The following is a 27,939-nucleotide window of genomic DNA, read 5'->3' as shown; positions in this document are numbered from 1 at the left end:
TTTCTGGAACAGCACCTATATCTATATCTATATCTATAAGTATACCAAGTATTTCATAATATATGGGAATGAGAGATCAACATTCTACTTACTATTATTAACTTGTATAATGTCTTTTGCTATTTTTTTGTACCACTCTTGTAGCAACTCTCTTGTTATCCTCCGTAACTTTACAAGTCACTCCTCTTTCTTGGAAAATTATGTTGCAGCATCTAAAACTGGCTAGTTAAAATCATATTACTGTTAGACATCTGTTTGCAAGAGATTGTAGTTTTTTAAGGAAAGAATAATCAGATATAAAAACAAGTTCCTGTGCCAGATGCTTTGGATTTAAGGGTAAAAGAGGAATGAGCAAAGGAAAACTGAGAAGGATTTTAAGGTAATCAATTTAATTTATGGTGTCCCTTTTAAATATTTGTTTGTTTCAAAACATGTAAGACTATTGGAGTAGATGTATCCAGGATGACAGTATATCAGACTTTTCAGTCTCATTATTTAGTGAAAAACTAGATTTCACCATCTTTAGCAGAAAATGTTGCACACAAATAAATTGATTTCATGATTTTTTATGAAAAGATTTATGCAATGTCATAAAACTGACTGAGAATGTAACCAAATGTCTCAGTTTTTTTAACGTTTTTGAAGCTGTAAGACTTTACGATGTGATGTACCTCTGGAGGTCATCTAATCCAAGCTCCTGTTCAAAGCAGGTCTCAATAGATGAGATTGCTCTAGGGACTTGTCCATTTGACTCTTGAAAATATCTAAGAGTGGAGGTCCAATGGCCTCTCTCAGCAACCTATCTAGTAGTGGACTACCCTCATAGGAAAAAAAAAAAGTATATGATTGAAATTTCCCACGTTACAAATTGTGGCCATTGCCTCTGGAGGCTGAACAGCTCTCAGCCTCTCCTTGTATCTCGTATGTTCCAGTGCTTTGACCAACCTGATTCCCTTATGTGGTGAGGATGTCATTGGCACTGTGGACAAGAGGAGGGCGCTGAATATTGTATGCCTTGATTCTAGGAAGGCTTTTGACACACTCTCCCACACACCCCTTATCACCAAATTGGTGAGATATGGGCTGGATGAATGGAAGATGAGGGGTGGTGGAAAATTTGCTCAAGTGATCAGTGTTGCAAAATCCATCTGGCAGCAGTGTCCCTCAGAAGTTAATACTGTTTAATGTCTTCAGGAATGGCTGGAGTATATTCTCAGCAGGCTAGTGGAAAACAGCAAATGGATGGTAGAGGGGAGCAGCAGCAACAGGCTGGATGGCAGGGCTGCTATTCAGAAGGACCAGAGGAGACTGGAGAAATGGGCTGATGGGGAGCAAATGTCAGTAAAAGGATTTTTAAGATGCTAGAGTAGAAGACTGAGAAATTATTTTATCAGTAGGGGATCACAAGTTCAGTTTCAGTGGACTTCAGTGCTTCTAGCACAAGGTGGAATTTGATTTTGAGTTCAGGCAAATAACAAGCGTGTTCAGTGGTGTGTCAAAATAAGGAAATTGGTGTACTCCTATAAAAGTCAATAAGCCCAATCAGACATGTTTAGCCTTGGTATAACGTTACAGTTTCTCAAAAGCCATGTAATAAATATTCCAATATGTATTTACTAATATTTTCCAATATTTATTTACTAATATTTCCAGTAGTGACACAACATTTCTCTTCCAGGTATCTGTGTCTAAAGTTCAACTTTCAACTATTTGTGTGCAGTCTTTAAGATAGCAGGGTCATGATTTATACAGCTGCAGGTGTTAGTTCCTACAGCAATTAAAATGAGATTATTTAATATACATATTCTCAAAACAGACTTCAAAGATTTTTCAGGGCTCTTGTCCTTGTTTGCCTTGTTAAAGTTTACCTCTGTGGTCAGTGGGCATTCCCGTGTTAGGAAGACGTGAAACATAAAGGGTATTCTAATTTAATATAAAGTACATAATGCTAATATGGCTACCTTTTTCCTTCCATCCATTTTACTTAACTTATTGCTCTCTACAACTACCTGAAAGGAAGGTGTGGGGAGCTGGGGTGCGGCCTCTTCTCACGGGTAACTAGTGATAGGACTAGAGGGAATGGCCTCAAGTTGTGTCAGGGGAGGTTCAGGTTGGGAATGAGGAGAAATTTCTTCTTAGAAAGAGTAGTGAGGCATTGGAACGGGTTGCCCAGGGAGGTGGTGGAGTCACTGTCCCTAGGGGTGTTCAAGGAAAGGTTGGACGTGGTGCTTAGGGACATGGTTTAGTGGGTGACATTGGTCATAGGGGGATGGTTGGACTAGATGATCTTGAAGGTCTCTTCCAACCTTAATGATTTTGTGATTCTGTGATTTATTTGAAACACCTTTGCTAAAGTTACCCGTGTCCCCTTCACCATAAATATATCATCCCATCTCTTATTTGAATCACCTCGTTGACTCATATTTTTTACTTTTTGTTATCACATTGAATGTTCAACCTCCTCTTAACTCAATGAGATCTCAACTTTACTTTTGCCCCTCTTCACGCTTACGTTCCAGTCAATCCTCTCATGTGTCTGCTCCCACTGTTTTCTCCCTTATGTTTGACCCTTGCTCCCCTCAGATCTCCTTAAGCATTTTTTAGATAGTGCTCATGGAACTAATAGTCCTTCCCATATCCAGACTGCTTTTTCATGTAGTTTTTCATTTTCCTTGTCTCACTTTGGCTTGGATTATGGTGCTGTGGCCTCAACCTTCCCTGAGACTATCACGCTGGACAGTGGAGTCAGAGACTGCATGCAGGCCTCCTTCTAAGCCCGTGTGAAAGCAGCAAGGAACTATTGAAACAGCTGTCAGGAGCTTGGTGTCCCTTTCTGCTTAAAAATGGCACGTAAATATAGGATACAGTTATAAACAGTTTAAGTAATTGCTTTGTAGAACCTGGAAAACAAAACAAAACAAAACAAAAAAACACAATACAAACAATACAATTGCATGGGTAAATTAATGAATACAACTATAGCTAATTTACTGACTTTTAGAAAGTATATAACCCTCTCATTTTAAGAAAGGCTGTGGAGAAAGTGTTTGAACCAGAAATAGTGAATGAGGTTACAAAGGTTAGTTTTCTCCCTCTTAATGTGTTTTTCAAGGTACTGTGTAAGCAGGATTTTTAATAAATTAGATTTTACCAATAAGTTATAATGGTGGACCTTTCTCTCTTTTATGTGGACTTCTTCCTTTATGAGGGAGCAAGATATAAATCAAAGATTTTTGGTTCTGAACTGATAAAAACTTTTAATAATAAAAGGTAACTTTAAAAAGTATCTTCCGATATGTAATATAAGGCAATAATAAATATAAGGCAACTGTATAAATGATTTATAATGTATATTTCTAGACAGAGCAGTTCCTTTACGGTGAATTTGGAGGAGAAAGGAGAATTTGGATGACAAGAATAGCTTTATGGTCTACTTTCTCAGAAAGTATAGGATAAATTATAGTATAAAAGTGATAGTCTGAATCATATATATTCTCACTTTTATTTCTTCTTTATGTACCAATTTTCTACTTTACTGACAGAATTGCCTATAATGTAATAGTAGCAGTCTAAATCACACATATTATCACTTCTATTTCTTCTTTAGGTATCAGTTCTCTAGTTTACTGACAGAATGTTTTTTTATTTTTTCCACAAAAGGTATTTAAAATGTTATTTCTATTCGTTCCTTCTTTGTGGATGCTTTATATTGCAAATTGTTGCCAAATTAAGATTTAATTCTTAAAATTGTGAATGCTTAGGATGCTACAGCTTTACTTCATTAAATTATGTTTGTAATTTCTTTTTATTCTGTATGTTGGCTTAGATGAAAGGAAGAACTATATAGAAGTTGATTTAGAATATTGATGGAATGCATTGTTACTTCCTGAATTTTTCAGTCAGCTTTTCCAACATTTCTTTATCAGTATTACATTTTTACTAAAGTGCATGTATCTATACATAGTACAATATGGAAAAACTTTTTTTTTATGCCTAAGCTTGAAATGAAGTTATGATATTTTTATGTAGTATTGTTGTTTAATTTAGGGACAGTGTCTTCAGCACCTCTCAGACTACTAGTGCACTGTTAGCTTTCTCACAATCAAAAATCTATATATTCAGTAGATGGTCATTTCAAAAAATGAAGGTAGATCCTTTTATAACTTTAATTTGTTTATTTTTATGTCACAACTGGAACAGAAAGACTTGATTAAAATAAATTATCTTTTAGCAGTTTACATCTGTTTACCATTCTCGTATTTTGCTTTTACACATAGGTTCCTTTTCACTGAACATCTGTGACTAACTGAAAACAGACACATCTGCAAATGTTCAACATGGCTGAAAATTAGAAGCTCTATCTTTAGTGCAATTTATAAAACTAGTTGAGATCTAAAACAAGTGAAAGTAGAGTGCTTCTTTTTGATACAGTTCTATTCATGGATTTAGATTTGATGCAGTTCATGATATAGTCAAAAGTAACAGTTACATACAATCTCTTTACTTGTATTTTGAAGATCCTTTTTTTTTTTCTTTTTCCACTACCATAGCTTATGTCCAGATAACTTGACAAGCTGCCTGCTTTAGTTAAGAGGTCAAATATTACTTTAGGTCAGGCTTTCCTTCTAGAGAGCTAATTAAGCAGAAAATGGTGCAAGTCTTAATTATTTAGGCAGTGCTCAGGAATAGATCTCAAGAGAGTGAAGATAGACAGTCTCATGTGGCAGCAAATGGAATTATTACGACAGCCTCACTGAGTTTTTAGAGCATTGTGATCATATATAACCTTTTTCTAGCCAAAGAATTAGGACTATGTATTGCATTTATTAATTGTTGCTGCCTGTTCGAAGTAGCAATGGAGCCTCAGTCAGTGTTCCTAGTGATCAGTTACTGTGTAAGAGAGATTGAACTTGACTATTAACCTTTCAATTATGGATTTCAAATGCATATAGTTAATATGATAAATTGGTGTATTTTTTTTACCTTAACTGTAAGAAAGAAAGAAAAAAAGACTGAAATTCGAAAGTTTAATGCACAGAAAAAGATATAAAATGAACATTATATATAAAAAAAGTTCTCAGAAGCTTAATTTTGGTAAGTATGTATATGTATTTTGGTATTTAATAGACTGAGATGATTCACTATGTTGCAGTAATAAAAACTGTGTAAAACCAGAGAAACCTGAATCCCCTTTGCTTTCATGGCTGTAAATCAGAAGTAAGTAGAAGTCAGAGTTTTATGATAGAGCATAATTGGTTTAGATGGGAGTTGGTTCTGCTATTTCTCTTACATATTTTGAGTAGAGCTATAGTACTTTGGGAGAACACAAAGGATTAGATTTAAAATTGTGAATAAAAACTTTTTTAACAGCGTTACACCAGAGTTTCCAAACATTTCTACATCAGTGTCTGTATTTTAGAATACATATTTCTGTAGGAGGAAGAATGGGTATTGAATATATTTTTAATAAAGTGTATGTTCTCCACTTCTGAATGGCTTTTGTACCACTTTCTGAAAGGTTTCATTATCATTGCTCACAGTTGTTGGTGGGTCTGATTGTGAAGATAAATGTCAGAAATCCAAAGGGTAGTAGTAGGATAATGTGGAGATTAGTATAAGAAAGAACTCCATTAGATGTTATGATGAATTATTTGTGAAGCCAGGCTCTGAGGTAGACTTGACAAATTAAATTGGTTGTCCTTCTCATATTAAAATTCACTCTTGCTGAACTCATGAGTGCTATTTAAGACATTGTTGAAGGACTTCACTTATTCACAGTTAAAGATGGAAATAAGGTGAGGCAATGGACAGCCAAAAATACACTAGGAATGAATCTTCTAGTTTTGTTAAGGTTTTAAGTGAAAGCAGAGGCAAGAAAAAAAAGTAAAGACTGCTTTGAAGTGACCTGTACTAAGGTTCCACTTGGGTCAGTAACAGTAATGTTGAGGAAAAATGACTGCCATGTGATTTCTGTGATATGCTGATGTCTTGTCCTTATTCTGACATGTTTTTTATTCAACAGAGAAACTGTAGAGTGTATAGTATTACGTAGATATGTAAACTACATTTGCAGACTGTTTGTGGTATGCATAAATAACTTTATTTTTTATTACAGAATCACATAGTGGCTTTCCAAAATGATTTTGCAAATAAAATGATTTGATTAGTCCTAAAAATAGCTTGAAGGATTGAGAATCTCTTAGGGAAATTTAGGAATTACTGTAGTAAATTGGACCCAATAATTTATCTTAGACATTGGTCAGCATTGTCTGTTTCAGAATCTGAAGAAAAGGGCATTTTGGAATAACCTGACTTGTAAGAAGGCTTTTTCTTTATCCCAATAAATTGTTAGTTGTTTTGAATGGAGAGAGTTTACTTTATTTAATTTGATTTTTCCTAATATAACTGTATGTCTCAAAATCATGCTATTCGGAGACTATTGTAGTGATGAGTTTTTGTACACACCCACATTCATTCATAAAGCACTGATCATGGAACACCTCTAATGTAACAAAGGCTTTTCATTTTTTTTAGTGGCTACATTTAATTTGGGGTGATCATTTGGAGCGGAAAGATTTTGTATTAAATTATACTTGTATTAAATGTCTTCTTTACAGTAGGAGAAAAAGTGGGAGGTATACATTTGTAAACATGTTCCTGTCACAAGCAGAGGTTTCTTCTTACTTTGCCAAATATCAAATAAAAGTATCTTCTTCTTACTTTGCCAAATATCAAATAAAAGTAAGAAACCACACTAAGGCAATACACATTGAATAAAACGTGGACATAGGACTTAGTTTAAAAACAAATCAGAAACGTTACAAATATTTACATGTAAGTCTTTTATTTTCCCTTATTCCTATAGGAAGACCGGGTAGTGAATCATTTGGCAGCAAAGATCATTGAAAATGTTTGCACTACTCTCTCTTGCTATGCACAAGGATTTATTACAGGAGAAATTGGACCTGTCTTATGGTACCTTTTCACACATTCTACAGTAGATTCTTTGAAGATAACTGCTATTTCGGTAAGAAATGTCCTTTCATTATATAGAAATGTTTCCTGTTTTACTTTGAAAATTTTTTGTACTGAAACTGTGCTTTTTTTTTTTTGAGCATGTTTTCTATGTGTGTATTACATATTATATTGAAATGTACTTACAAACAACTGAAAAGTACACATATTGCAGTCCAGTTTGATTATGTTTTTCTTACTCTTACTTGGTGTAAGAATAGACCAATATAACCTGCCTAAAAGGGCTAAAAGATGGTTCAGGGAGATTTATCAGTTAGTCAGCATGCAACATTTTGATTCAAATTCATATTCCTCCTTGTGGCAATATCTTATGAAGATGTTGCCCTTGTTCATGTTGTTCTACATTCCCTGAGATACCCTGTAATTGAAACCTAATACATCCACCCATGTTGAAAACAAATGTATTGAAAGTTCTTGCAATTAATCATTTTCTTGAGCATATGTTTTCTTGTGCTGGTAATCATGACTTGTGTTAGAGAAGTTTAATTTTTCAAGGAATCAATAAAATCCTTGTAAAATCGAAATTTATTTTAATGGTATATTTTAACTGAAGATGTTTGAAATCATCTCGTTACTTTCTGTACAGTTGTCGAGGCTAGTCTTTGCCCTGAAGAATTTATAGGTTAACATAGGATGATTGTAAGACAAAGAGCTATGACATGCGATTAGAAGGTTGGAAGAAAAAGATTTGTGAGGTAGACAGTATTTAGAAGGGCTGTGAGTTTAGCCATATGTCTTCTTTACTGAACAAAAGCCTTGGCCACCAATACAGGTACTCTTTCAGGGTTGAACAGTAAATTGACTTACTTTAAATGAAATGTGATAACTGGATGCTGATTTCCTGACTTGCGCTCAGGCTCACTAATAAATTTATTTGGGCTTCCCTGATGGAAAATGGTAAAGTTGCTGCTTCACTTGCATGCACTTAGGTAATGTAGAACTGAGGTAATAAATGAGAGAGAATTAAAAGCATCTTTTAACTGTGGCTGATGAAATAAATGGTAGAAAAATAAAAATTTTAGATAGTATGTGTGTATGTATTAGATACTGAACCTCAACATGTGTTTTTGGAAAATACTTGCATGGAAAATAAACTGCTCAAACACTGGGAAAATGTGTTGTCCTTTTAGAACGGCACATTTTATTTAGTAAAATACATGTTACAGAGGCCTTTGTTCTGGGGTATCTGAATTCTTTGTAACAACTTGGTATTAAGACTATTATGGGTAGAGGATTACCAGTCTTTAAAAATGTGAAATATATGTGTAACATCTATAGAGAACATTTATATCTTAAACCTGCTTGTGAGTCTGGCTTTTAGGCTGATTTTACAGAAAGGCTATTTTTTGAGACCTTAACCATTTGACATATGAATTTTATGCATGCATTATGACTATATATGATGAAAGGCTGGAGATTAGAGTTATGATTTTCTTTACTTATTAAGTATTTAAAGAAGTCTGCTCAATCTGCTCTTGTACCGCTACTTTGCCACAAGGCATGCTTTCTATCTTGTGCTTTCAGTTCTTGTCAATCATTAGACTGGGCAGTTGTTATTTGCTTGCTACTAAATCATAGCTCTTTTTCTCTCGTTCAGCTTGTCCTTGAAATTTTCCTCCTGATTCTCTGCTATCCACATGAAAAAATTTGCTACAGAAATAACCAGTCCCTTGACTTCTACACTAGACTCTTCTGGTAGGGGCTAGTCGAGCATTTACACCTATTTTGTGTGCTACAAGGAGCAGTGTATTTCAGAGAACTACATTCAGCCACTGACGAAGCAAAATCATTAAAGGAAATGTCAGTGGGCTTTCTTTACCCCCCATTGAAAAGTCAGTTTCTTCTTGGATGATATACTGCACCCAAGCAAGTTGAGAGCTTTTGTCTGCTCATAAAGATGCAGGAGTTACTTCTCTTTCTCAGAAGACTCTTTTCATCAGTAAAGACCTGTTAGAGTTTTTTTAGCTGTCAACTCAGAAATCAGTATCATTACTGCCGTATTATTTGCACACTTTGCCCTCAGGTGAAGTTTGTGGTGACTATCAGAAGGGAGGATTGGTGTTTGTCCCTGTCTATCCTCAGCCTCTTTGAGATCCCATACATGCCATCCTCCCAAGACTGTAAGGTTGAAGTGAACCATGGATAGATGTTTTCTTTGCCAGAGTATTTATGCCATGGGTAGCTATCCTGTCTTGAGCACCACTGGAGTTGCCTTTTATTGTGTAACATCTGATGAGAAGAGCCTCATGCATTTTATATGGAAAGTGGGAAAAATGTTTACGAGGATGCTAAAACCTGAACTGTGTATTGTAGCCTAGATGATCTCTCCCCTCCCCACTTTTTTTTGAGTATCCATCAACAGCTACTACTGTTTACTAGTCAGAGAGACTATTTAACTGCTCAGTTCAGTCCATCAGTGCTGGCATTTGTGCAGTCTTTTCCAAGTGAGGAGGTTGAAAGTATCAGAGATTTTGGGTTGCTCTACTCAGTTCCTTCACCTCATCACTGCAGCTGTGATAGAGCAAAGTGATCTGGATGGGCTCCTTATTCAAGCAGGTAAGTTAAATGCAGTGGCATGTATCGTATGTTACCATATTTAAATTGTACTTCAGAATTGAGTCATCTGGCATTCCTGGGTTGTCTCTCATTAGCCTTGCAATGATTGTCTCATTTTTGCCAAGCTCTTACCCCTTGATTTTTTTTTTATTTTAATTTTTTACTTTTCATGCAAATTCAAAGACAGTTGTCAAAGCTTACCTGTCCTCAGGAACTACTCTGCAAGCCCTCTTATAGGTGACATATGTTAGTACCAAGCTGTGGTTTTTAAGAGGCCGTGATAGCTGCAGTTACCAGGATTCTCTAAATGAACTCAGATGATTTGATAGATGTCCTTTCTATTAATTTTTGTCTGTCAAGCCCAGGTTCCTTAGCAGTGCATGCTTTAATGTCCAGGATGGCAGTTTAAAGTGATTACCAAGTGGTGTCTGCACACTGAATTCTGCTGATGCAAAAATTTCCTCAACATCTTGTGCTTGAATATGTGCAAATCTGCAGTATAAATGTACGTAAGGAGTATATAAGCAAAAACAAACAAACAAAACCCGCCACCTGTTTCCAGCATTTTTTCCTCTGAAGGCAGCAGGCTCACTGAAGAATTATCCCTTTCCCTTGGGTAGTTACTGAGGCTTCAGTCTTGCTAGAGGTGGGGGCTAGCTCCAGGTAAACATATTGGGGAGCTTTGAATGAAACCAGCAGGAGAGGGACTGCAGGAGTATGAGACATTCAGTCTTCTACATCGGTGGTCCAACTGCTCCATTTCTTGTTTCTCGTCTTGATGGAAATTATTGCTATCTGTGTAGCAGGTTCAAACTCCTCCTTCCACACAGATCATTTAACCCAAGTGTGCTTTTTGTCTGAAGTTTTTCCCGGGTTTTCCCCTTGCTGTTCTGAGGGCTGTGCTCTTTATTGAAAGTCTGAGGTATAATTATTTTGTATTGCATATGAAGTGAGTTGGACCAGTAAGTTCCTAAAGTAAAACATACTAAGATGGTCCTCTAATCCTTTTGCTTCTTTGTAGCAAAACACCAAAGGAACAAGAGGGTGAACTTGGATTTATTGGATTTATTAATAAAGACCTGATATAAATCTTGGTTATGTATTAATACTGCTGGGGTGTTTGGCGTATAACATTAACTTTAGTAAATACTCAAATAACCACTTGATATTAAAATCTAGCACAGGTGGATCTTTTCCCAGCCGAAGTTTATAGAGATTTAAGTAACAAACTATTTTTTTTACATAGCATACTAATATATTCTAAGGTTATATTGTACTATACGGTTTCTACATTCTTTAAATATCATTGTAACATACTGTTGCCATAGTTATGTAGGCATTTTTATTCTGCATGACCATGTAAATTGAAATCAACAGCATTCTATTATGTTTTATAATGCAATCGTTCCTGCCTTGTTTAAATGTATCCTGAAGAATATTCTTGACTAACATGTATATCTGCATATAAAAATACATCTCTGTTAAAAATACATGTGCTGTATCTTTACCTAGAGGTAGCAGGCTGTCTGCAAAGTGTATCAGCAGTGGGGCACTAAGGAGTTTTACTTATGATTGTTTCAAACAGTAATAAAGATATATGTAGAAAATTTTCAGTCTTCAGTCTCTGGAGTCAAGAAATGACACTTTTCGTTGTCCTACCTGTCAGAGGTGGCAAATGGGGATTATGTCTCAGTATTTTTGCTCACTTTGGAGTCCAGCCTACCTCAGGTAAATATCGCAGATTTTGCCTGTAGGAAAATTATATCTTTTATTGTTTTGCTAGATTTGGAGAAGAAATAATTCGATAAGATGCCAAAGTGACATTTTGACAAGCTTAGCAGCAAGGAGAATATTTTCTTTCTAGTATATAGGAAGTTATATCCTCATTTTAAAAAATAATTTATTTAATTTTTAAGAAATAACTTCTTCTGCTACAGGAGAAGTAACTACTTGAAATATAAGCCACTTAAATGGAAAAAAAATTGGGAGAGCTCAACACAGTTGTTTTGTTTCTCGTTTTTTCTTAAATAATTGATGCTGAATAGTTTCTTTCAGAGACTTGGGTAGTCTCTGAAAGTTACCTATGTGGTAAACATGCAAGACCAGGAAGCAATGGATAAGGCACAGATGGCATTAGGGTTGGAGCTGCTGGGAGAAAAGCTGCAGCCTTAAGTCTATGTGGAGAGCAAGGACAGAAGTTCATTCTAGGAGAGGCTCTGCCAAGGCCTTTCTCACTGTGATCATTTCTTATTCAAAGACTGCTGCTGAGAGAGGAGGATGGCATGAAGTCTTCTCTTACCTACTCTAATCGTTTCCTGATCCTTGCTCTACTGCCTTTTCACCTTTCTTCATCTGTTTTCTCCAGATGCAGATCTACTTAAGTGATTTATGAGAATGTCTTCTATGCCCCATTGAGCTCTCTCTTCTGCTTTTCGGATGAAGTGTTGGTTTCACTCATTCAACACAGCTCTCAGTGACATACTAGCCAATGGGGGTTTAAAGCTTCACCCCCATTGATCAGCTGGAGCTTTTCTGCTGTCTCTAAAACTGCAGTACAGTCCTAGGTGGTGGATCACCTCCTACACCTTGGAAGTGATCTTGATGGCCTTGTGGCCATGGTCACCCTTTTTTGACCAGGTCCATAGCAAGGAGTCAAGGCACTGGCAACTCCACATTCACCGTGTTAGCTCACCAATATCGCTCCTGATGCTTTGGCACAGTCTGTCCCCAGGTCCCAGCAATTCACTGGTAATACAACCCTCGAGGATACATTTTGTAAATGTGCATACCTTGTGCCTGCTCATTTTGAGAACTCAGACTAGAGATGAAGAGCTGGATTGTGTCCCTGGGGAAATAGACCATGCTGTAGTAAGAAACTGAGATTGACTGCCTATGTTTTAAGAAAGAAGCAAAAAAAGTGGGGGGAGGGAGAGAAAAAGCTGCAATCAATATGGTTCCGGGACCAAAAAGGACAAGGAAGAATAGGAAAGATGAACAGCATCAGTAAAATGTCTGTTTAAAAACATATGTCCTTGGTTTATTATCTTTTTTATTCCTTCCTTTTTTCTTTTTTTTTTTCCTTCCTCTTAAATGAGAGCTCACTGCTGAATGCATGCTGAGTAAGCAGTAGTTTCTAAATATAGGTGGTCAGGAGAGAACAAAGAATTGGTAATACTGAGTACTTTTCGCAGAATAAAGTTGCCTTCAGAGTTCCCTAAAACCAATTCAGATTTTAATGTGAATCAAGTAATTAATCTGTTTTCCTATCCTAACACTACTTTCAAGCCAAAGAAAATTAAATGCTATTTTAAATGTCTGAAGAGTCATATTTTCTTTATCTGGAGACCGCAAAAGCAGTTACGGTGTCTTAAAGGTTGCATTTCCTGAAGAAAAGCTGTGTTGATTTGGAGACTAATCCACCCTGGAGGTCATTTGATAATGTTTGTTATGAAATAGCTAAGTTAGCGTCCACTGAACGGGGTTTGTGATCACTTCTCTAGAGCACAGTCAGTATCTGCATTTTCTGTTAGAACTGTTTTCCTCACTGACACTTGTAAATCTGCTATTTGGAGAAGAGTTTGTATGTTAGCAATACTAAAGAGCACCTCTTAACAAGTATCTAGAGCTAAAGTAGTTAGACTGAGGCAAACTGAAGCCTGGTTTTGGATGGACTTCAGATAATAAGCTGCTGCGTATCAGATTATGGTTAGAGAGTGTCCACCAGCAAAGAGAGAGAAGAAAGATGCCCACCCTTATGGGTGACCAGAGTTTCTGTGGTGTGTGCCATCTCAGTATTTTCTGCTGCCTGTGCTTTTTTCTAGCAGTGTTATCCAATACTGCCTACATTCTGTACTGGTGGAAGTCCCAAGCATGGACTATGCCAATCCATCTTTATCATCCTCTGGAGAGAGAGAGAGAGTAATGTGACTGCTTGATGTTGATGTTGGTGTACCAAAGATTTCAGTTTCAGCTGCATGGGGTGTATAGCAATACATTTCAATATATTTAGAAGAATTACAGCTCTCTTAAAAAAAAAAAAAGAGAGAGAGAGAAAGAAGAATAAAGTAGCCTTTTTCCCAAATGTTTATCTTATGACTGAAATTGTGTGAATTCTCTATATTCCTAATCCATTGGAAAAGTTGTTACTATTTTATTCTCTATTATTTTTATTGAGATAAGTCTCATTAAACAGCAATATTTGTTTCACTTTTGTAGGCTTTATGCAGAATTACTCGTTTTTCACCCAGTGCTTTCCAGAGCGTCATTGAAAAAGTGGGATTAACAGCTGTACTGAATTCCTTGGCAACTGGAATATGCAAAATTCAGCAGTACATGCTCACCATGTTTTCTGCAATGTTGTCATGCGGGATTCATCTACAGAGGCTGATTCAAGAAAAGGTTTGGTTTCAGATTAACAATATTCAATGGCATGGAATTTCAGTAATAGATAGTTAAAGATGCCTGTGATAGTGCTTTTGTATTTTCAAAATGTTTAACTCAGTACCACTTAAGTATCTGAATAGCTGGAAATTAGGAACAGATCTCTCAATTTACTCAAAACTAGGAAATGCAGATTTAACATCTTACTTGAGAAAAACATTTTAAAGGCTCAATAACATCCTCCAGAAAATTCTACTTAGAGAAAAATACCTTTTTATGTAATACAGATTATATTTATGTTGATCTTGTATTTTTGTTTGTTGAAAACAGAAATAATGAGGTGTATAGTTTTTCTTGTTCTCTGATTCTCAAGAGCTGGTACTAATGGATATATAAATTGCTACTGCAGTTGGAATTCAATCAATTTAGAAAACTCTAGTATGACCATAACTGATAATGGCACTAAGGAAAAGCAATAAAAAAAAGCAATGAGGACAGCTACTTGGATGGAACACTCTTAGACATTTAAAAGAGAAAATGAGTGTCTTGAATGAATCTAAAGCTGTATTTTATCCTATCTTTAAAGGACTTTGGCTAGTTTGTACGTCAGATGTCTTGCATTTAGAAATTCGCATTTAAATAACTGTCAGTTTTCTTTTTAGTGTCACTGAATCAAGTTCCTAGTTCTGATGTATGTGTAATATAATTTTTGGAAGAGATGATTAAAAGCTTTCTATTTCAGTTACCAAAATATTCCGTGTTTAGAGAAATAGTGTTTAATTTTTGACAGTAATTCTGCACAATTCACAAACAAACAAAAAAAATCTCTGCTTGGAGAGAATAAAAATCAGACATTCTGGTGAAGTGTGCTGTAACCTGACATTCATCTTGACTATAAAAATACTTTAGGCTTGACTTGAGAGACAGTCATTTGGTTTCGATAAATATTGTTTTAGCAATAATGTTTAAATGAAAAAAAAAATCCACTGTCTTCCACCAATCTCTTCTTGCAGCCTGAAGTCAGTCATTCTCTTCCTAAAAGTCATTTCTGTTCCTTGTCAGAATTGTCAGTGTGCTTTTTGTAAATGCCTGTCAACTGGCCTTAAGCTTTCCACAGATACCACTACAACAGCATCAACAGGTGGCAAATTGTCCTGTAACATCACAGTTTCTAACAGTGCGTCTTGGTGCAAGCTGGTGACATATTCAGAGAAGTCTGTTCAAAGAACATTCACTTAAACATTCGGAGAAAGACAGCGATGTGTAGCAAGCATATGGCTACAGCATGATGCTTTATGTGAAGAATTTGTTGTTTATGTAAGACTTGCATTGCTAAAAGGACTGCCTTTCTGATACAGGGGCTCTTAACTACTTGAATCAAATTTTTGACATATGTAAAAATAATCAACTCTGAAATTCTCCAACCAGTTACAGAAAAAATACAAAGTAATGGTTGGAACTCCGTGGCTTTAAAATTGCTGCCTAATCATTAAAAATTTGTCATAAATTTTTGTGACCAAGTATTGCAATTTTTTAGATTAGAAAATTGAAATATAGATAAATGTAGGTGTTCTTCTAACAGCATATGTCAAAGTAATGACAGAAATTGGATTAGTAACCAAAGCTGTAACTGAAAAAATATTGCACGTTAAAAACTGTATTACAAAATGCTGAAAAACAGGGTCTAGCTATTTTGCTTCCTCAAATTAGGTTGTAGGATTTTGGAAGCAGAAACCGTATTTCTATTGCTCATGAACAGGATCTAAAAATATAAACCTCCTGAATTGAGCCGTCAGGCACTATCACATTACAAGCAATGTTTTATTGCTAAAAGCTGAAAGTAATAATCCATGCACTTTTCAAGATTCTCAGCATGACACACAAGTCCATCCTAATGAAAGAAGGGAAGAAGAAAAAGCAAATGCCTAGTGTCAGTCTCCCAAGTATTTGGTCTTTTGTAGAACCCCTGTGTACTATAGCTTAAGAGGTAGAAGGACCTCAGAGCCATAAAGAAGGTAATGACAAATTTGTGACTGTCTTTTTAATAAAACCACAAACCAATATATTAAAAGATGCTTAAAGATACAAATTCAAGATAGAAGTCATTTAGCTTTGTGTATATTATCTGGAAACTCCCTTAGCTTACAAGACTTAAACCTACCTTTTTTTTCTACTCTCTTCAGGAACAGGAATAAAACCATTTATAAAATAGAAGCCAAAAGAATGAAAAGGAGAAATGCCATTCTTTGGTCACCCATACTAATATAAATCTTCATAGAATTACTGTAGCTAAAAAGTGGAAATCATCCCTCTCTGATACAGAGTCTTTATATTTTAGTTTCTTATCTTGAAATCTTGAAAACAAAAAAATCTGAAATGATGTTTTTAAAATAAAGTGTGGAAAAAGAACTTGGAATCAAATATCTTTGACAAACTATAGCAGTAGATTAAAAAAAAAAAGGCTTTCATAGCTTTCATCTGGCTCTCAAGAGTCACCTTTGAATGAGTGAAAAACAACTGAGATTTTGATAAGTTTGCAGAGAAACCATCAGTCCTGGGTGTGGATACTGATGGTACCAGTTACTCCTTGTGCAAATCATACCCTCATGAATCAGCAGCATGAGTCCTCAAGATCAGGGTGTCTCTTACTCCAGATTCTCCTGTACCACACTTCAGGACATGAATGGTGAAAGCTAACAGACATGGGCTCTGCAAAAGGATTTTGTAACTTTGAATTATTTTTTTATTGTTGTCTTCTGTTTTTTTTTTTTTTAATTTATTGTTATTATATCACCAGAAAGAATCTCAGAACTCTGAATTTTTTACTATACCAAAACCATGGCCATAATAAATATAGCAATACATTGTCACAGTTGCATTGTTTCTTTGCACAGTTAGACATAGTCTTTTTTTATCTCAGTCATATCCAGTTATGGCACTGAAAAATACACATTTATAACATTGCTCTCATATTTCAATTACCTTTCTCTCAATTCCTTGTCTTTCTCCTAAGTGTATACAAGTAGCTACTTCTGATGTTGACACTATTGCCAACATCAGTATGAATTAATGAGATATAAGTGTCTTTAACAAAGTCTTTCTAACTCTTGACTTACAATATTATGGAGGTATTTGCAATTCATAGGAAGCAAATTTGAAAATACAGAAGAATACAACAAATAATTGCCAAAGCAATTTCAGTTTCTTCTGTAGTGAAATAGTGGTCTGTATTCCCCTTGTGCAACCAATTAAAAAACTTAATTGCTTTTCATGATTTAGTTTGAATTGGCTTTGCAGCATTACCAAGAATATCAATTATAAAATTCTGATCTTGTTGCAGTAAAGTGTGCTCGGTTGTAATGAAAAGTGTCCTTACCCTGCAGAATCTCCATGGATATATCAAACAGTTGAAAAGGAGGGAAGAACAATACAACAGTGAAACAATTAATAATTAATGTACTAGTATTTCAGCAATTTGGGGCTTTTCTGATGTATTGAGTTCTGTAGGTCAGCAAAGATGTGCTGCAGATATTCTTTGGATAATCTAGTGCTGTTTTGCAGTGCTCAGACCAGCCAAAAAATAAAAATAAAAAAAAATGTTGCCTATATGTCTTAAGCCAGATCATTAGAGCACTCTCAGATGAGCTTGATGTAACTGATTTTAATTGACAATGTTGTTTTAACCAAGGTAACTCCAACAAGTAATAGCAAAATGTTCTTGCTTTCTAGAGGTGTTTAATCTTTCTACATGTATGAGAACATTTCACCTTATTTGTGCTGAAATACACATATATTCTGAAAAACTATTAGCTTTCCTTTAAAATAAATATGTTAAAATATCTTATACTTAAGGCAAGATATTTTTTAATGTTTTGTAGTCCATTTTGGACATAGTACTGTAGATAGTGTTTGCATGCTGCAGCTTTTGAGAAGTTGTACAAAGCAGCTTTTCACTGGGCCAGTCTCTCTTGGACAAAATTTACTTAGTTGTGTTTTATGGATTTTGTTTGCTTTGAGAATGGCATGAAAAGTATTAATACCCATACTAACAAAAAATGCAAATAAATTTAGGAAAATTTAAATGGATACGGTGATAAAATACAATGTAATTAACAATTTTCCGTAAGATAATATTAACGCTTTTGTGTTTATTCCCACCAAGGAATTTGTGACTACAATTACACGTTTATTTGAAAGTCCTTCAACTTTCATAAGAGCAAAAGCCTTTCTGGTCCTGTTACAAGTTTTAATTAATAACAGGGAGATGTTGCTACTCAGTTGTCAAGCAAGGTAAGGTGTTACTGGAACTTAAAATTAGAGATGCAATGCCTATTGTCAAAGTTGTACCTGAAATACTTTAAATGTTTAGTATTTTTGAGTGAGTGTATTAGGAATAAACTATTTTCTGTGCGATATGAATCCTTTTGTTTATAAGAATATCAAGAAAAAAGTTCTCTCTTTTGTCATCAGGTGATGATCGCTCACAAGGGAAAGCTACTTTGGCTTATAGGGAGAGCCTTTTAAAGGCACTTGTGGTCCTTGATAGCAATAGCAAGGAGCAGATTTTGCTTTGGGTGGGGAAAATAAATGCGGCACCAGTGAGGTGTTGCTGTGATGGGAATGCAAAATAAAATGGTCTGTCACATACCTTCCTCAGCTTGGGCTGGGGTATATTCTCTAGTCTCTTCAGTGTACACACATTAAAAGTACGATAATGTTTCTTGGCTCTTGGTGATTTTGAAGTGATTTGTATAACATCCACTGAATTCTTGTGACTTTTACATGAAATATTTTATTTGTTCCAGTGTTTTAAAATGCTTTGCAAGAAATGAAAGCTCTTAAATTAAATTTGACTGACAATGGAATAGTTATTTGAATTTTTGGTACAACAGTATTTCCATTATCAGATGAGAGGAAATGAGACTATTAGTATATAAATCATCACCATGTTTTTGGGGTGATTGGAAAAGTAAGATAGAAGAAATTTTCTTTGGTATTTATATCTTCTACTAGTCATTGTGAAGAAAAGCAAAATGTAGTGTATTACAATTCAATAAAAAATGGGTCTAAAGTGGATTTGAAACTGAAGGCAAAAAAGGGTGAGATTTGTGGGTAGCTGTAAATCTATTTAGAGTAAATATAACTTCCTTATATCTTATAAATCTTTTTGAGAAGAATTAAGATGTATATTTGGAGCCAAAGGGATGGATTTGGAAGGAGTAGGTGAGTTATGCTATGAAACCATCATGAGAGGACTTATTCGGGGCGGCAGTCATTCATTCTGTACCCTTCCACTCACATACAAATCTATAGACATCCCAATTTTTGTAGATTCTAGAGAATAAGTATTGATTACACGTTTCACTGTTGTGCATCTTTTTGTACTTCTAGAAATGTTTTACCAGGCTGATGTGTGCTGGATAGTGTAGAATGTCTAATGACTTTTACGAGACTTTTTGAATGTTACACTTTTTCAACGACTGCTATTTATATGCTTGTTCGAACATATAGCTACTGAGCTATATATTTGGAGAAACATCTGACAGATGTCCTATACTGACAGTTACTATTTGTTTATTTATACCTAAGGTATATGTCAAGGAGAAGAACTTTAATACATTTTATTTACAATTTATCTTTTTTTTTTTTAAATATGTATTTATAACACTTTCCACTGAGCAGCCTTTCTGCAGGGAATGTGTTGTGAGTTTGGGCTGTTATTTTGTGTTGTGAATTCTGTGCTGTGGTTTTGTGATGCTCCAGGCAGAGCAGATTAGGGACCAACATGTAACATGACCATTATGTAACATACTAGCTAAAACAACAGGTAAGCCTTATAGCAGCTTTACTGAACAGATAAACTGTTATTCTTAATTTGTTATGATTTCTTCATAACTTCTCTTCAGTGAACAGTTTATCTCTTGACAGGGTAGATCATCTAGATAAAAACCTTTCTCTTACATCCAGAACATAGGACGATTATAGTAGGATGAATAGGCAAAATGAGACATTTTATGTGGAGACAGCTACTTTTGTAATATCCTGAACTCTGGAAGAATTCTTATTAAGCCCAGCTGAGATCGTAGCTAGTCTTAAATTTATATGAATAGAAATTCAGCAGTTTATTTTAGATAAATGTCTCATTTTGTGAGATAAAATACTTCAAAATTAATACTAATAAATTCAAAATTTCTAGTACAGCAAGGAAAAATCAGTTGGATAATTATTGAAAATGTTTGATATACTCCAATTATTTTTATTAAGGTGTTTGATCTGAGAAATATGAAGAGCATGTAGTAAAATGCGCATAATTTCTACTTACTGGCTTGCCTTTAGCAGTTGCAGTTAATGCCTGCAATGTGATTTTTATTGCTTCAGATTATAAAATCCGATTATGATAAAGGTAGAATCACAGAATCATTTAGGTTGGAAAAGACCTCTAAGATCATCAAGTCCAACCATTACGCTAGCACTGCCAAGTCTGCCACTGAACCATGTCCCTCAGCACCACATCTGCATGTCTTTTAAATACCCACAGGGATGGGGACTCAAACACTTCCCTGGGCAGTCTGTTCCAATGCCTCACAACCCTTTTAGTGAAGAATTGTTTCCTAATATCCAACCTAAACTTACCCTGGTGCAATCTGAGGTCATTTCCTCTTGTTCTATTGCTTGTTGCTTGGGAGAAGAGACTGACACCCACCCTGATACAACCTCCTTTGAGATGGTTGTAAAGAGCGATAAGGTCTACCCAAGACTCCTTTTCTCTAGGTTAAATAACCCCAGTTCCCTAAGCTACTCAATGTAATAATTAATATAAGGCAATTTTTCACTGTGCATCAGCTGAAGGACATGATGCAGATAATAAAACAGTCAGTAATGATTGCCTGGAAGCAACAGTGCATGGTCATTGGAAAAGCCTTTTATTTAGGTTAGTAATCAAAATTACACATTTGCATACATTTTGGTGATTTTTTTAAAACAAATTTTCTGAATCTTTTATAGTGTATTGTTAAATTATTAAATTAGCTGTGGTGGGAGTAGGTAATTTGAGAGCTTTACAACAGATATCACTGAGAAAGTTCCATTAGGACTTTCCAAAGTGCCTTGAGATCTTTGGATGAGAAGCATTTATATGTAATTTCAAATGTGAAATTCAAATGTGATTTTGAAGTGAAATTTTTTTCACACACCATTGATACAATTCACCTATTGTTCTTTTTTTTTTTTTGCTTTTACGTCTTTCATGATAGTCTGTTAGATTATGAGTTACTATATACCTTTTGTTTTTCTGTGTTCCGTAGCCAGTGATAGAGCTAGAGAAGGTAGGAGACATTTTTTGCTATAATAGTGCTTTTTTGCTTAAAACGTGCACCTTGATTTCTTTTGCTAATTGCCCTGAATTTTCTACTCTCCTTGTTTTCTCCATGATTGGCAGATGCAGGCTTTCTACTAATGAGGAGGGAACTTGGGGGATACATCATGGAGTTTTGTTGAGACTTACAATTTCACCATTTGTTGAACTATTAATTTCTGAATAGTCTCACTGAATTGTTCTTTCTGGATCTCAGTGGTTCTAGAGAATTTCCTAGATGAACAGAGACTATCCTGGAAATTAAACTTTATCCCTTCAGAATTTATTAAATGTCTTTTTCTACTGGCTGCAGAGATGGACACATGTATCAAGATGGGGTGGTGTTTCTGACAGCCCTTCACAGCAAGAGCCTGAATGTGCACAGCAGGACACTTACAGGACATTAGCCTCATACAGTGTGGTGCCACCCAGATAGCTGTCACTGGCTAAAAGCCTGTAAGTACTCCAGTGCAGCGCCCTGTGCAAGCTAGTGGTTCTCTGTGTGGTGACACTGCTGGAATGGGACAGCTTTGCTGCTATGTTGTGCCCATGGTGCCTCCAGCCTTGGAACTGGCTTGGGTGTTTTGCTATGGCACAACAAACACCAGTTGTCCAGAACTAACAGCTCCAGAAGAAGGTCATTGGGTAAATTAAGATATTAAATTAAAGGAGTAACAGAAGTTCAGATGAGAGGGACCACAAGGAGAAAAAGTATGAAGAAAGGACGTAAATATGGTGTTGGTTAGCATGTTCAAATGTGGAGTGACAGAGACTATAAGAAATGTTAGGAAAGCAACATGCATGTGGCTTGTTGTAAGTGAAAGGAGAAGAAAGAAAAATTGAGACCTGTATTGCAAACGTAGAGATAGAGACTGAAGATAATCTCTAGTACAGAAAAAATTTCCTTGTTTTATCTTAAAAATAGTTACACTAAGTTTGAAGACAAAACCAGGCAGATAAGGAAAAAGAGTTTAAATCCTTATTTCTATATAAGTTAGGTACAAGGTAAACTGAAACGTAATGCATTCAATGCAGGACAAATTCAGTACCTGTGTTTTTAACCTATACATCAATTTTGGGGTGTCATTATATGACTGGAAAAGAATAGCAAAGTACTTTAAAAATAAAAAATGTCGTGGGGAACAAAGTGTTCCAAGCACATAGCTGACTTCAGTAGTATGGAAGACTCTGGAACAAATACTGAAGGAAAAACTAGAGGATGTGGGAGATAATCTTTTAGTAGAAATAATGGAAATAAACTGCTCTGTGTGTGTGCTTTATGTAATAGCTGTATGCCTAACCTTCAGATGGTTATACTTGATGATCAAGATTGCCTTTTTTTTTTTTTTTCTATTTTCTTGTATGTTTCATGATGTATAATAAAAAAGCATCTTTGACAGACCATCATGAAAAAAGTAAAATATCTTTGGAGGGAGAATATTATAATAATAATTTAAGGCATTGACAATGACAGAACAGTATTTTTTCTGTCTAATAGTAGTTCCCAGTCTACAGTTCGGTGACAATTTTGTCTGATCTTTTCTGTAGCTTTCTAGACAGCAGCCATTTGACTTCCTGCAAAATATTTCACAAATCAATCTTTGTGGGTGAAAATTAAGAGATTTCCCATTTTATTTTTTAAATTCTCTATCTATGTTAAGTTCCTCCTCCTCCTTTCTCCCAGCTTTTATTGCTGAGAATGATGCCATATGGTATAGGGTATCCCTTTGGTCAGTTGGGGTCAGCTGTCCTGGCTGTGTCCTTCTCACAGCTCCTTGTGCTCCCCCAGCCTCCTTGATGGTGGGGCAGTGTGAGAAACAGAGAAGGCCTCGATGCTGTGTAAGCACCGCTCAGCAACAGTGAAATCCTGGGTGTGTTATCAACACATAAATCCTAAACATAGCACCACTATGATGAAGAAAATTAACTCCGTCCCAGACAAAATCAATACAACCATTGTTGTGATGACAACCCAAGATGCCACAATGTTGCTGTTCTACTTTAAAAGCATGGTTATTTTAAAATAAGAACATTTTAGAAGTGCTGATATAATTGCTTTACTCATTTTTATTATAACATTAATGAACAAAAAGGAGGATCTTAACATTCCTTGTTTAAATGAGACAAGTCTGATAAGTAAAACTGCAATATAAAGTAAAACTCTGGATTTTTCTACTAAAAAAAAATGTAGTAAAGGCATTAACAATTGCTAACAGATGCAGAGGGATTTTTTTCATGTTCAAACTCAGTCCAAAATAGACATGTGGAGTCTGTTCTTATGGGATGAACATGCAGTTTATTGTAAGACCAAGATGGATATAGAAGCTGAAATTCACTTATACATGGTTAGCTACAACAGACCTTTGCAACTCTAGGTTGAAAGTAGCAACATAGATTCATTCATCTGAATTATAGGCCAACTTATTCTAGCTATGTAGCTATGTGCATTGTAAAACAGCGTAGCTTTTAAACAAAATCTTTCTCTGCCAACTGTCCCAACCTCCCATATATTTTTGGTTTTCACATCTTCTATATGCCCTCAGAGGAAAAGCTTTATCTGGAGACTTATTGCAATCTCAGGTCTCACATGACCTATTGACCTTTCATGGCTAAGTTTGGCCCAGAAAAATAGTCATTTTGGCTGAGAAAAAGAACAGAAAATGTTCATGCTCAGCCAAAATAGAAAAGGAAGGCAGGAGGGAAAAATTACACAAGTTGGTAATTTGAGGAAAAAATCCAGCAAGCTTTTATCAAACTAAAAAAAAAAAAAAAGAGGGGTGAAGGGAAGATAAGGATTGAATTGTCTAACTAGCATGATGCACCCAATGTTGCAACTCTATAAAATAAACGATATATGTGTATGAAACATCCTTTAAAAATCCTCATCCTTTCATAGTAGCAGAGATTGACTAAAAATGAATTGGTGGGGTAAATGGACTGTATATGTCCTTAGAGAATACAAGACTTACTATTGTTTCCTGGCAGGCTCTCAGTCTCTGAACATAGTGTTCTGAAGAACCTCTTGTAGGGAGAAGACTGCTAGTGAGAGACCTCCTGCTTCAAGTTCAGTCATCTGGCAGCAGCTCATCCTCGCAGCATATATACTTCCTCCCTATCCCCCCACCCTATTCAGATGCTGGTAGAATTGTAGCTGAACTTTATAGATACCTAAAGCTGATTTTTAAGGATGTGAGGGTAAATGTCACTCGTGTAAGGGAATAAATTAATTTTAGAAAATAGTCCATAAAGAGACCTTGAGAGTTGCGAAGTCAATCCCTTTGATCCAGGTCAAAGTCTTTACGTTTAATCTATCCTTAACAAATACTTTTTTAACCATTGGTGAAAATTGGTAGATATTCTATAACTTCTTTTTGCCAGCTGATCTAATTGTTAGGTATTCCTAACACACAAAAATTCTTGTTGTTTTCTCATCGAAATTTCAGTTCTACAGGTTAAGTACAGAAAACACAAAAAGCAATTTAGTCTCTTTCATTTTCTGTATATATGAAGACATCTTACTATTTCTCTGCTTAGTCTTCCGAATTTTAACTATATACTCTTTTTTCCTATTGGTCATTTTTATAAGTGAACAGTTCTTAAGTAGTAGATCTTAACTGTTATTATACATTAACAGTATTATACATAACAGTTAACTCTCTGCAGTTCTCCCCTTTTTAATTCACTCTTCTTCGGTGTTTTTGTCAAAAAACATTTTTGTGTGTACAAGCTCACTGATATCCATATCAATCAATATACATATTTAAAGAATTTTATAAATCAAACTTGTCTTCCTAGACAGTGGTTTTATTACTCATCATATGCAGCTTAATTTTAGTAACACCTGCATATTTTTTCATGTATTGTTGTGTGCAAAATTTTTACTCCATTGAGTAAATCATCTCTATGATGGAAATACACATCTGCTAGCATAAAAAATGAGTTTGCGAGTCCTGCAGTTCTGTTCTATACACCTGAGGCAGGTTAAATAAGTTGATTATAATAAAGATAGGTAAGAAAAGGGGTCATACTAAAATACATTCTTAAAACCAGAGCATGGATTTCACTCACCAGTGACTGATGGTTCTGTGTGCCAGACCTCCCGGGAGTTTGAATATGAAACAAAGATGTCAATATTAGGCCCCTAAAGGAAGGACTGGCCCTTCTATCTATTCACATAAGCATTTTAAAATCTTGCCTGAAGCATTCTGTTATAGGTGTATTATTAAAGCTACCTCTTGTAAGTTAGCCAATGGCTAATAAATCAGTTACTGTAGTTTACCATGAAAAACGTCATTCTGCAGAACAGCATAATTATACAGCACTTGTCAGTTAGAATGGAAGCACGGAGTTTGTCTTGAGAAATCTTGAACTTCAAATTTCCAGAGAAAAGTATAAGGCTAGTTAGACTTTTATCTCTTTCTCTATGGCTGTTCTTAGTGGTGCTAACATTTGGATAGGCTGTAGTATGAATAATGTTGTATGGTGTTTCTTGATTGAAAGATTGATCACTTGTTACATTGACTTAAATTATTCTGCTTCTTGAAATTCTTGCATGTTGGAAAAGACTGTCTTTAGTTTTTGCTAATATTGCATATATTGGTCATATGTTTCAAAATAAAGTGGATTTTAAATTTAGTCTCTCCCTAATGGATTCTCTCCTTACGTCACATCTTCATTTAAACTAGTAAAGCTGCACTTACAGTAGCTTAAGGGTTGTTTTTCCTGTTGTTCCTTGGCACAGTCATTTGCGTTATATTAAAATTTGATTTATTTGAAAGGGAAAATCCAAAATTTCAACAAAAATTGCAGAGTCAACACTAATATATTCTCTGATTGTAACCTCGGGTACTAGAAATGCCAGCTTTAGTAATATTTTTGAGATTACAGTATCATTATTTTGTTATGAGAGGTAATGTTTTGCACTTGTTTAAATGCAGACTTGTGATGTATATTGAAAGAGACAGCAGAAAGACCACACCAGGAAAAGAGCAGCAAAGTGGCAATGAATACCTGTCAAAATGCCTGGATCTTCTCATCTATCACATTGTGCGGGAGCTGCCAGGAATTCTAGGTAAATTGAGTTGGTTAACTGAATAAATCTTACCTTTGCTTACTCCCTTGAGAAGCACTTAAATATCTCCTTAAATATGGAAGTGGAAAGATTGCGTTTTCTGATCACATAAAGTTTGGATGTTATCAGCTTCACAAAGTTTCTTAGTCATGTCATGATCAGATATTTTGTATTGGAATCTTGAATGCCAGATTCAACTCAGTCGGGGAAGAGGCCCAATTGTACAAGAAGTTTTATCAATGTTCTAAAGATATTCCAAAGATTGGAAATTCTAAAAACAAACTTACCTTATAAAGCACAGAGGAAGGAGAGATATAACACATCATATCCATGAGTATGTGTTAATCATTTATGCTTAAATATGTATGCTGAGTACTTGATTGAGGTAATTTTTCTGGAAAATTTCAGCTTAGATACTTGAATATTTATAGATAATCAGAAATTGATCTCTTCATGCAGAAGAAAAGATGGAAAGATTTTCTCTGAGAGAGCATCAGTGCTACCTTGCCCCATCCCTCATACTTAGGAATAAAAACTTGACATTCCAGCAAAGGAGCTGTTGTGCCAAGGATATGCATTTGGCCAATTTTATGCATATCTGCTCAAATTTCACTAGTATTTTAGTCTCTGAAACAATAAAAAGCTACTTTGTATTGGTCATACATGTTCAAATAGAAATTTGCTTGGGTGTAGCAGATGAAGTCCTGTCAACATTGAATATGCTCTAACTTGTCATAGTTGGAGCATATAGAACAGTGAAAAGTATGTGTGCAAATATGACAAAACCTGCAAATTGCAGGGCATAATTTTGACTCATTGGGCAACTAGAATAGAAGCTGGAGTAGAAAGAACTTAACTTGAGAGTCTGGAGAATCAGTGAAGAGAAGGTGATGAAACAAGATGAGTATTCTGAGTGTTTAGACAAAAGTAATACAATCTTGAAAAAGTAATGAGGATCTGTTGGCAAGATTTGAACATCAGGTTGATATTGAATAAAAGAAATGTCACAAAAGTGACCCCAGATGAGTAGGAGTGGTGAGACTGTCTTTCCTGGAAAAAGCTGTGCTGTGTGATGTATGAGGAAAGATGAGTTTTCTATTTAAAAGAATTAATTTGGAAGGAAGGAAGGAAAGAGGGAAGGAGGGAGGAAAGAAAGAAGAGAAGGAGGAAGAAGAAAAAGAAGAAAAGAAGTGGAGATGAGAAAGAAGGAATTGAGTGGAGGGAATGGGAGGAAGTAGAGAAGGAATGGAAAAGGGGTGGGGAAAAGGATGAAGAGAAAGAAAGGGGAAAGGAGGAAGACAGAAAGGAATGAAGGAGAAAATATGAGATTGGTGTGGCCAGTCTGAATAATTGGCATTAAAATGCTTATTAAAGCTGGTGGGTGAGATCTCCCGCAGAACGGAGTAAGAAAGCTAAATAGGAACACAAGGAAGGAAATTCTGAGAGTCTTCCAGAAAGAAATGGAGTAAATCCAGCCATGATTGTGTATGGTTTGTCATTAAATAATAATAATAAAAAATTATAACTTTATTTTTCTGTGAGA

At 35.4% G+C, this 27,939-nt stretch overlaps 1 protein-coding gene across 3 annotated transcripts in view; it reads left to right on the top strand.

The window, feature by feature from the left end:
* The window catches only part of ULK4 (unc-51 like kinase 4), a 245,889-nt gene that overhangs the window by 51,631 nt on the left and 166,319 nt on the right, over positions 1 to 27,939 (top strand). For all 3 annotated transcript variants that reach the window (XM_040546024.1, XM_040546022.1, XM_040546023.1), the window contains 4 exons: positions 6,866 to 7,027; positions 13,807 to 13,989; positions 18,134 to 18,261; positions 26,263 to 26,396. In XM_040546024.1, coding sequence (XP_040401958.1) covers positions 6,866 to 7,027; positions 13,807 to 13,989; positions 18,134 to 18,261; positions 26,263 to 26,396 — 607 coding nt within the window. The remainder of the gene's footprint in view (positions 1 to 6,865; positions 7,028 to 13,806; positions 13,990 to 18,133; positions 18,262 to 26,262; positions 26,397 to 27,939) is intronic.

The sequence above is a fragment of the Cygnus olor genome, chromosome 2, assembly GCF_009769625.2.
Source record: "Cygnus olor isolate bCygOlo1 chromosome 2, bCygOlo1.pri.v2, whole genome shotgun sequence".
Classification (NCBI taxonomy): Eukaryota; Metazoa; Chordata; class Aves; order Anseriformes; family Anatidae; genus Cygnus; species Cygnus olor.
Note: the sequence above shows the minus strand (reverse complement) of the source record. Positions and strands in the feature narration are given on the sequence as shown.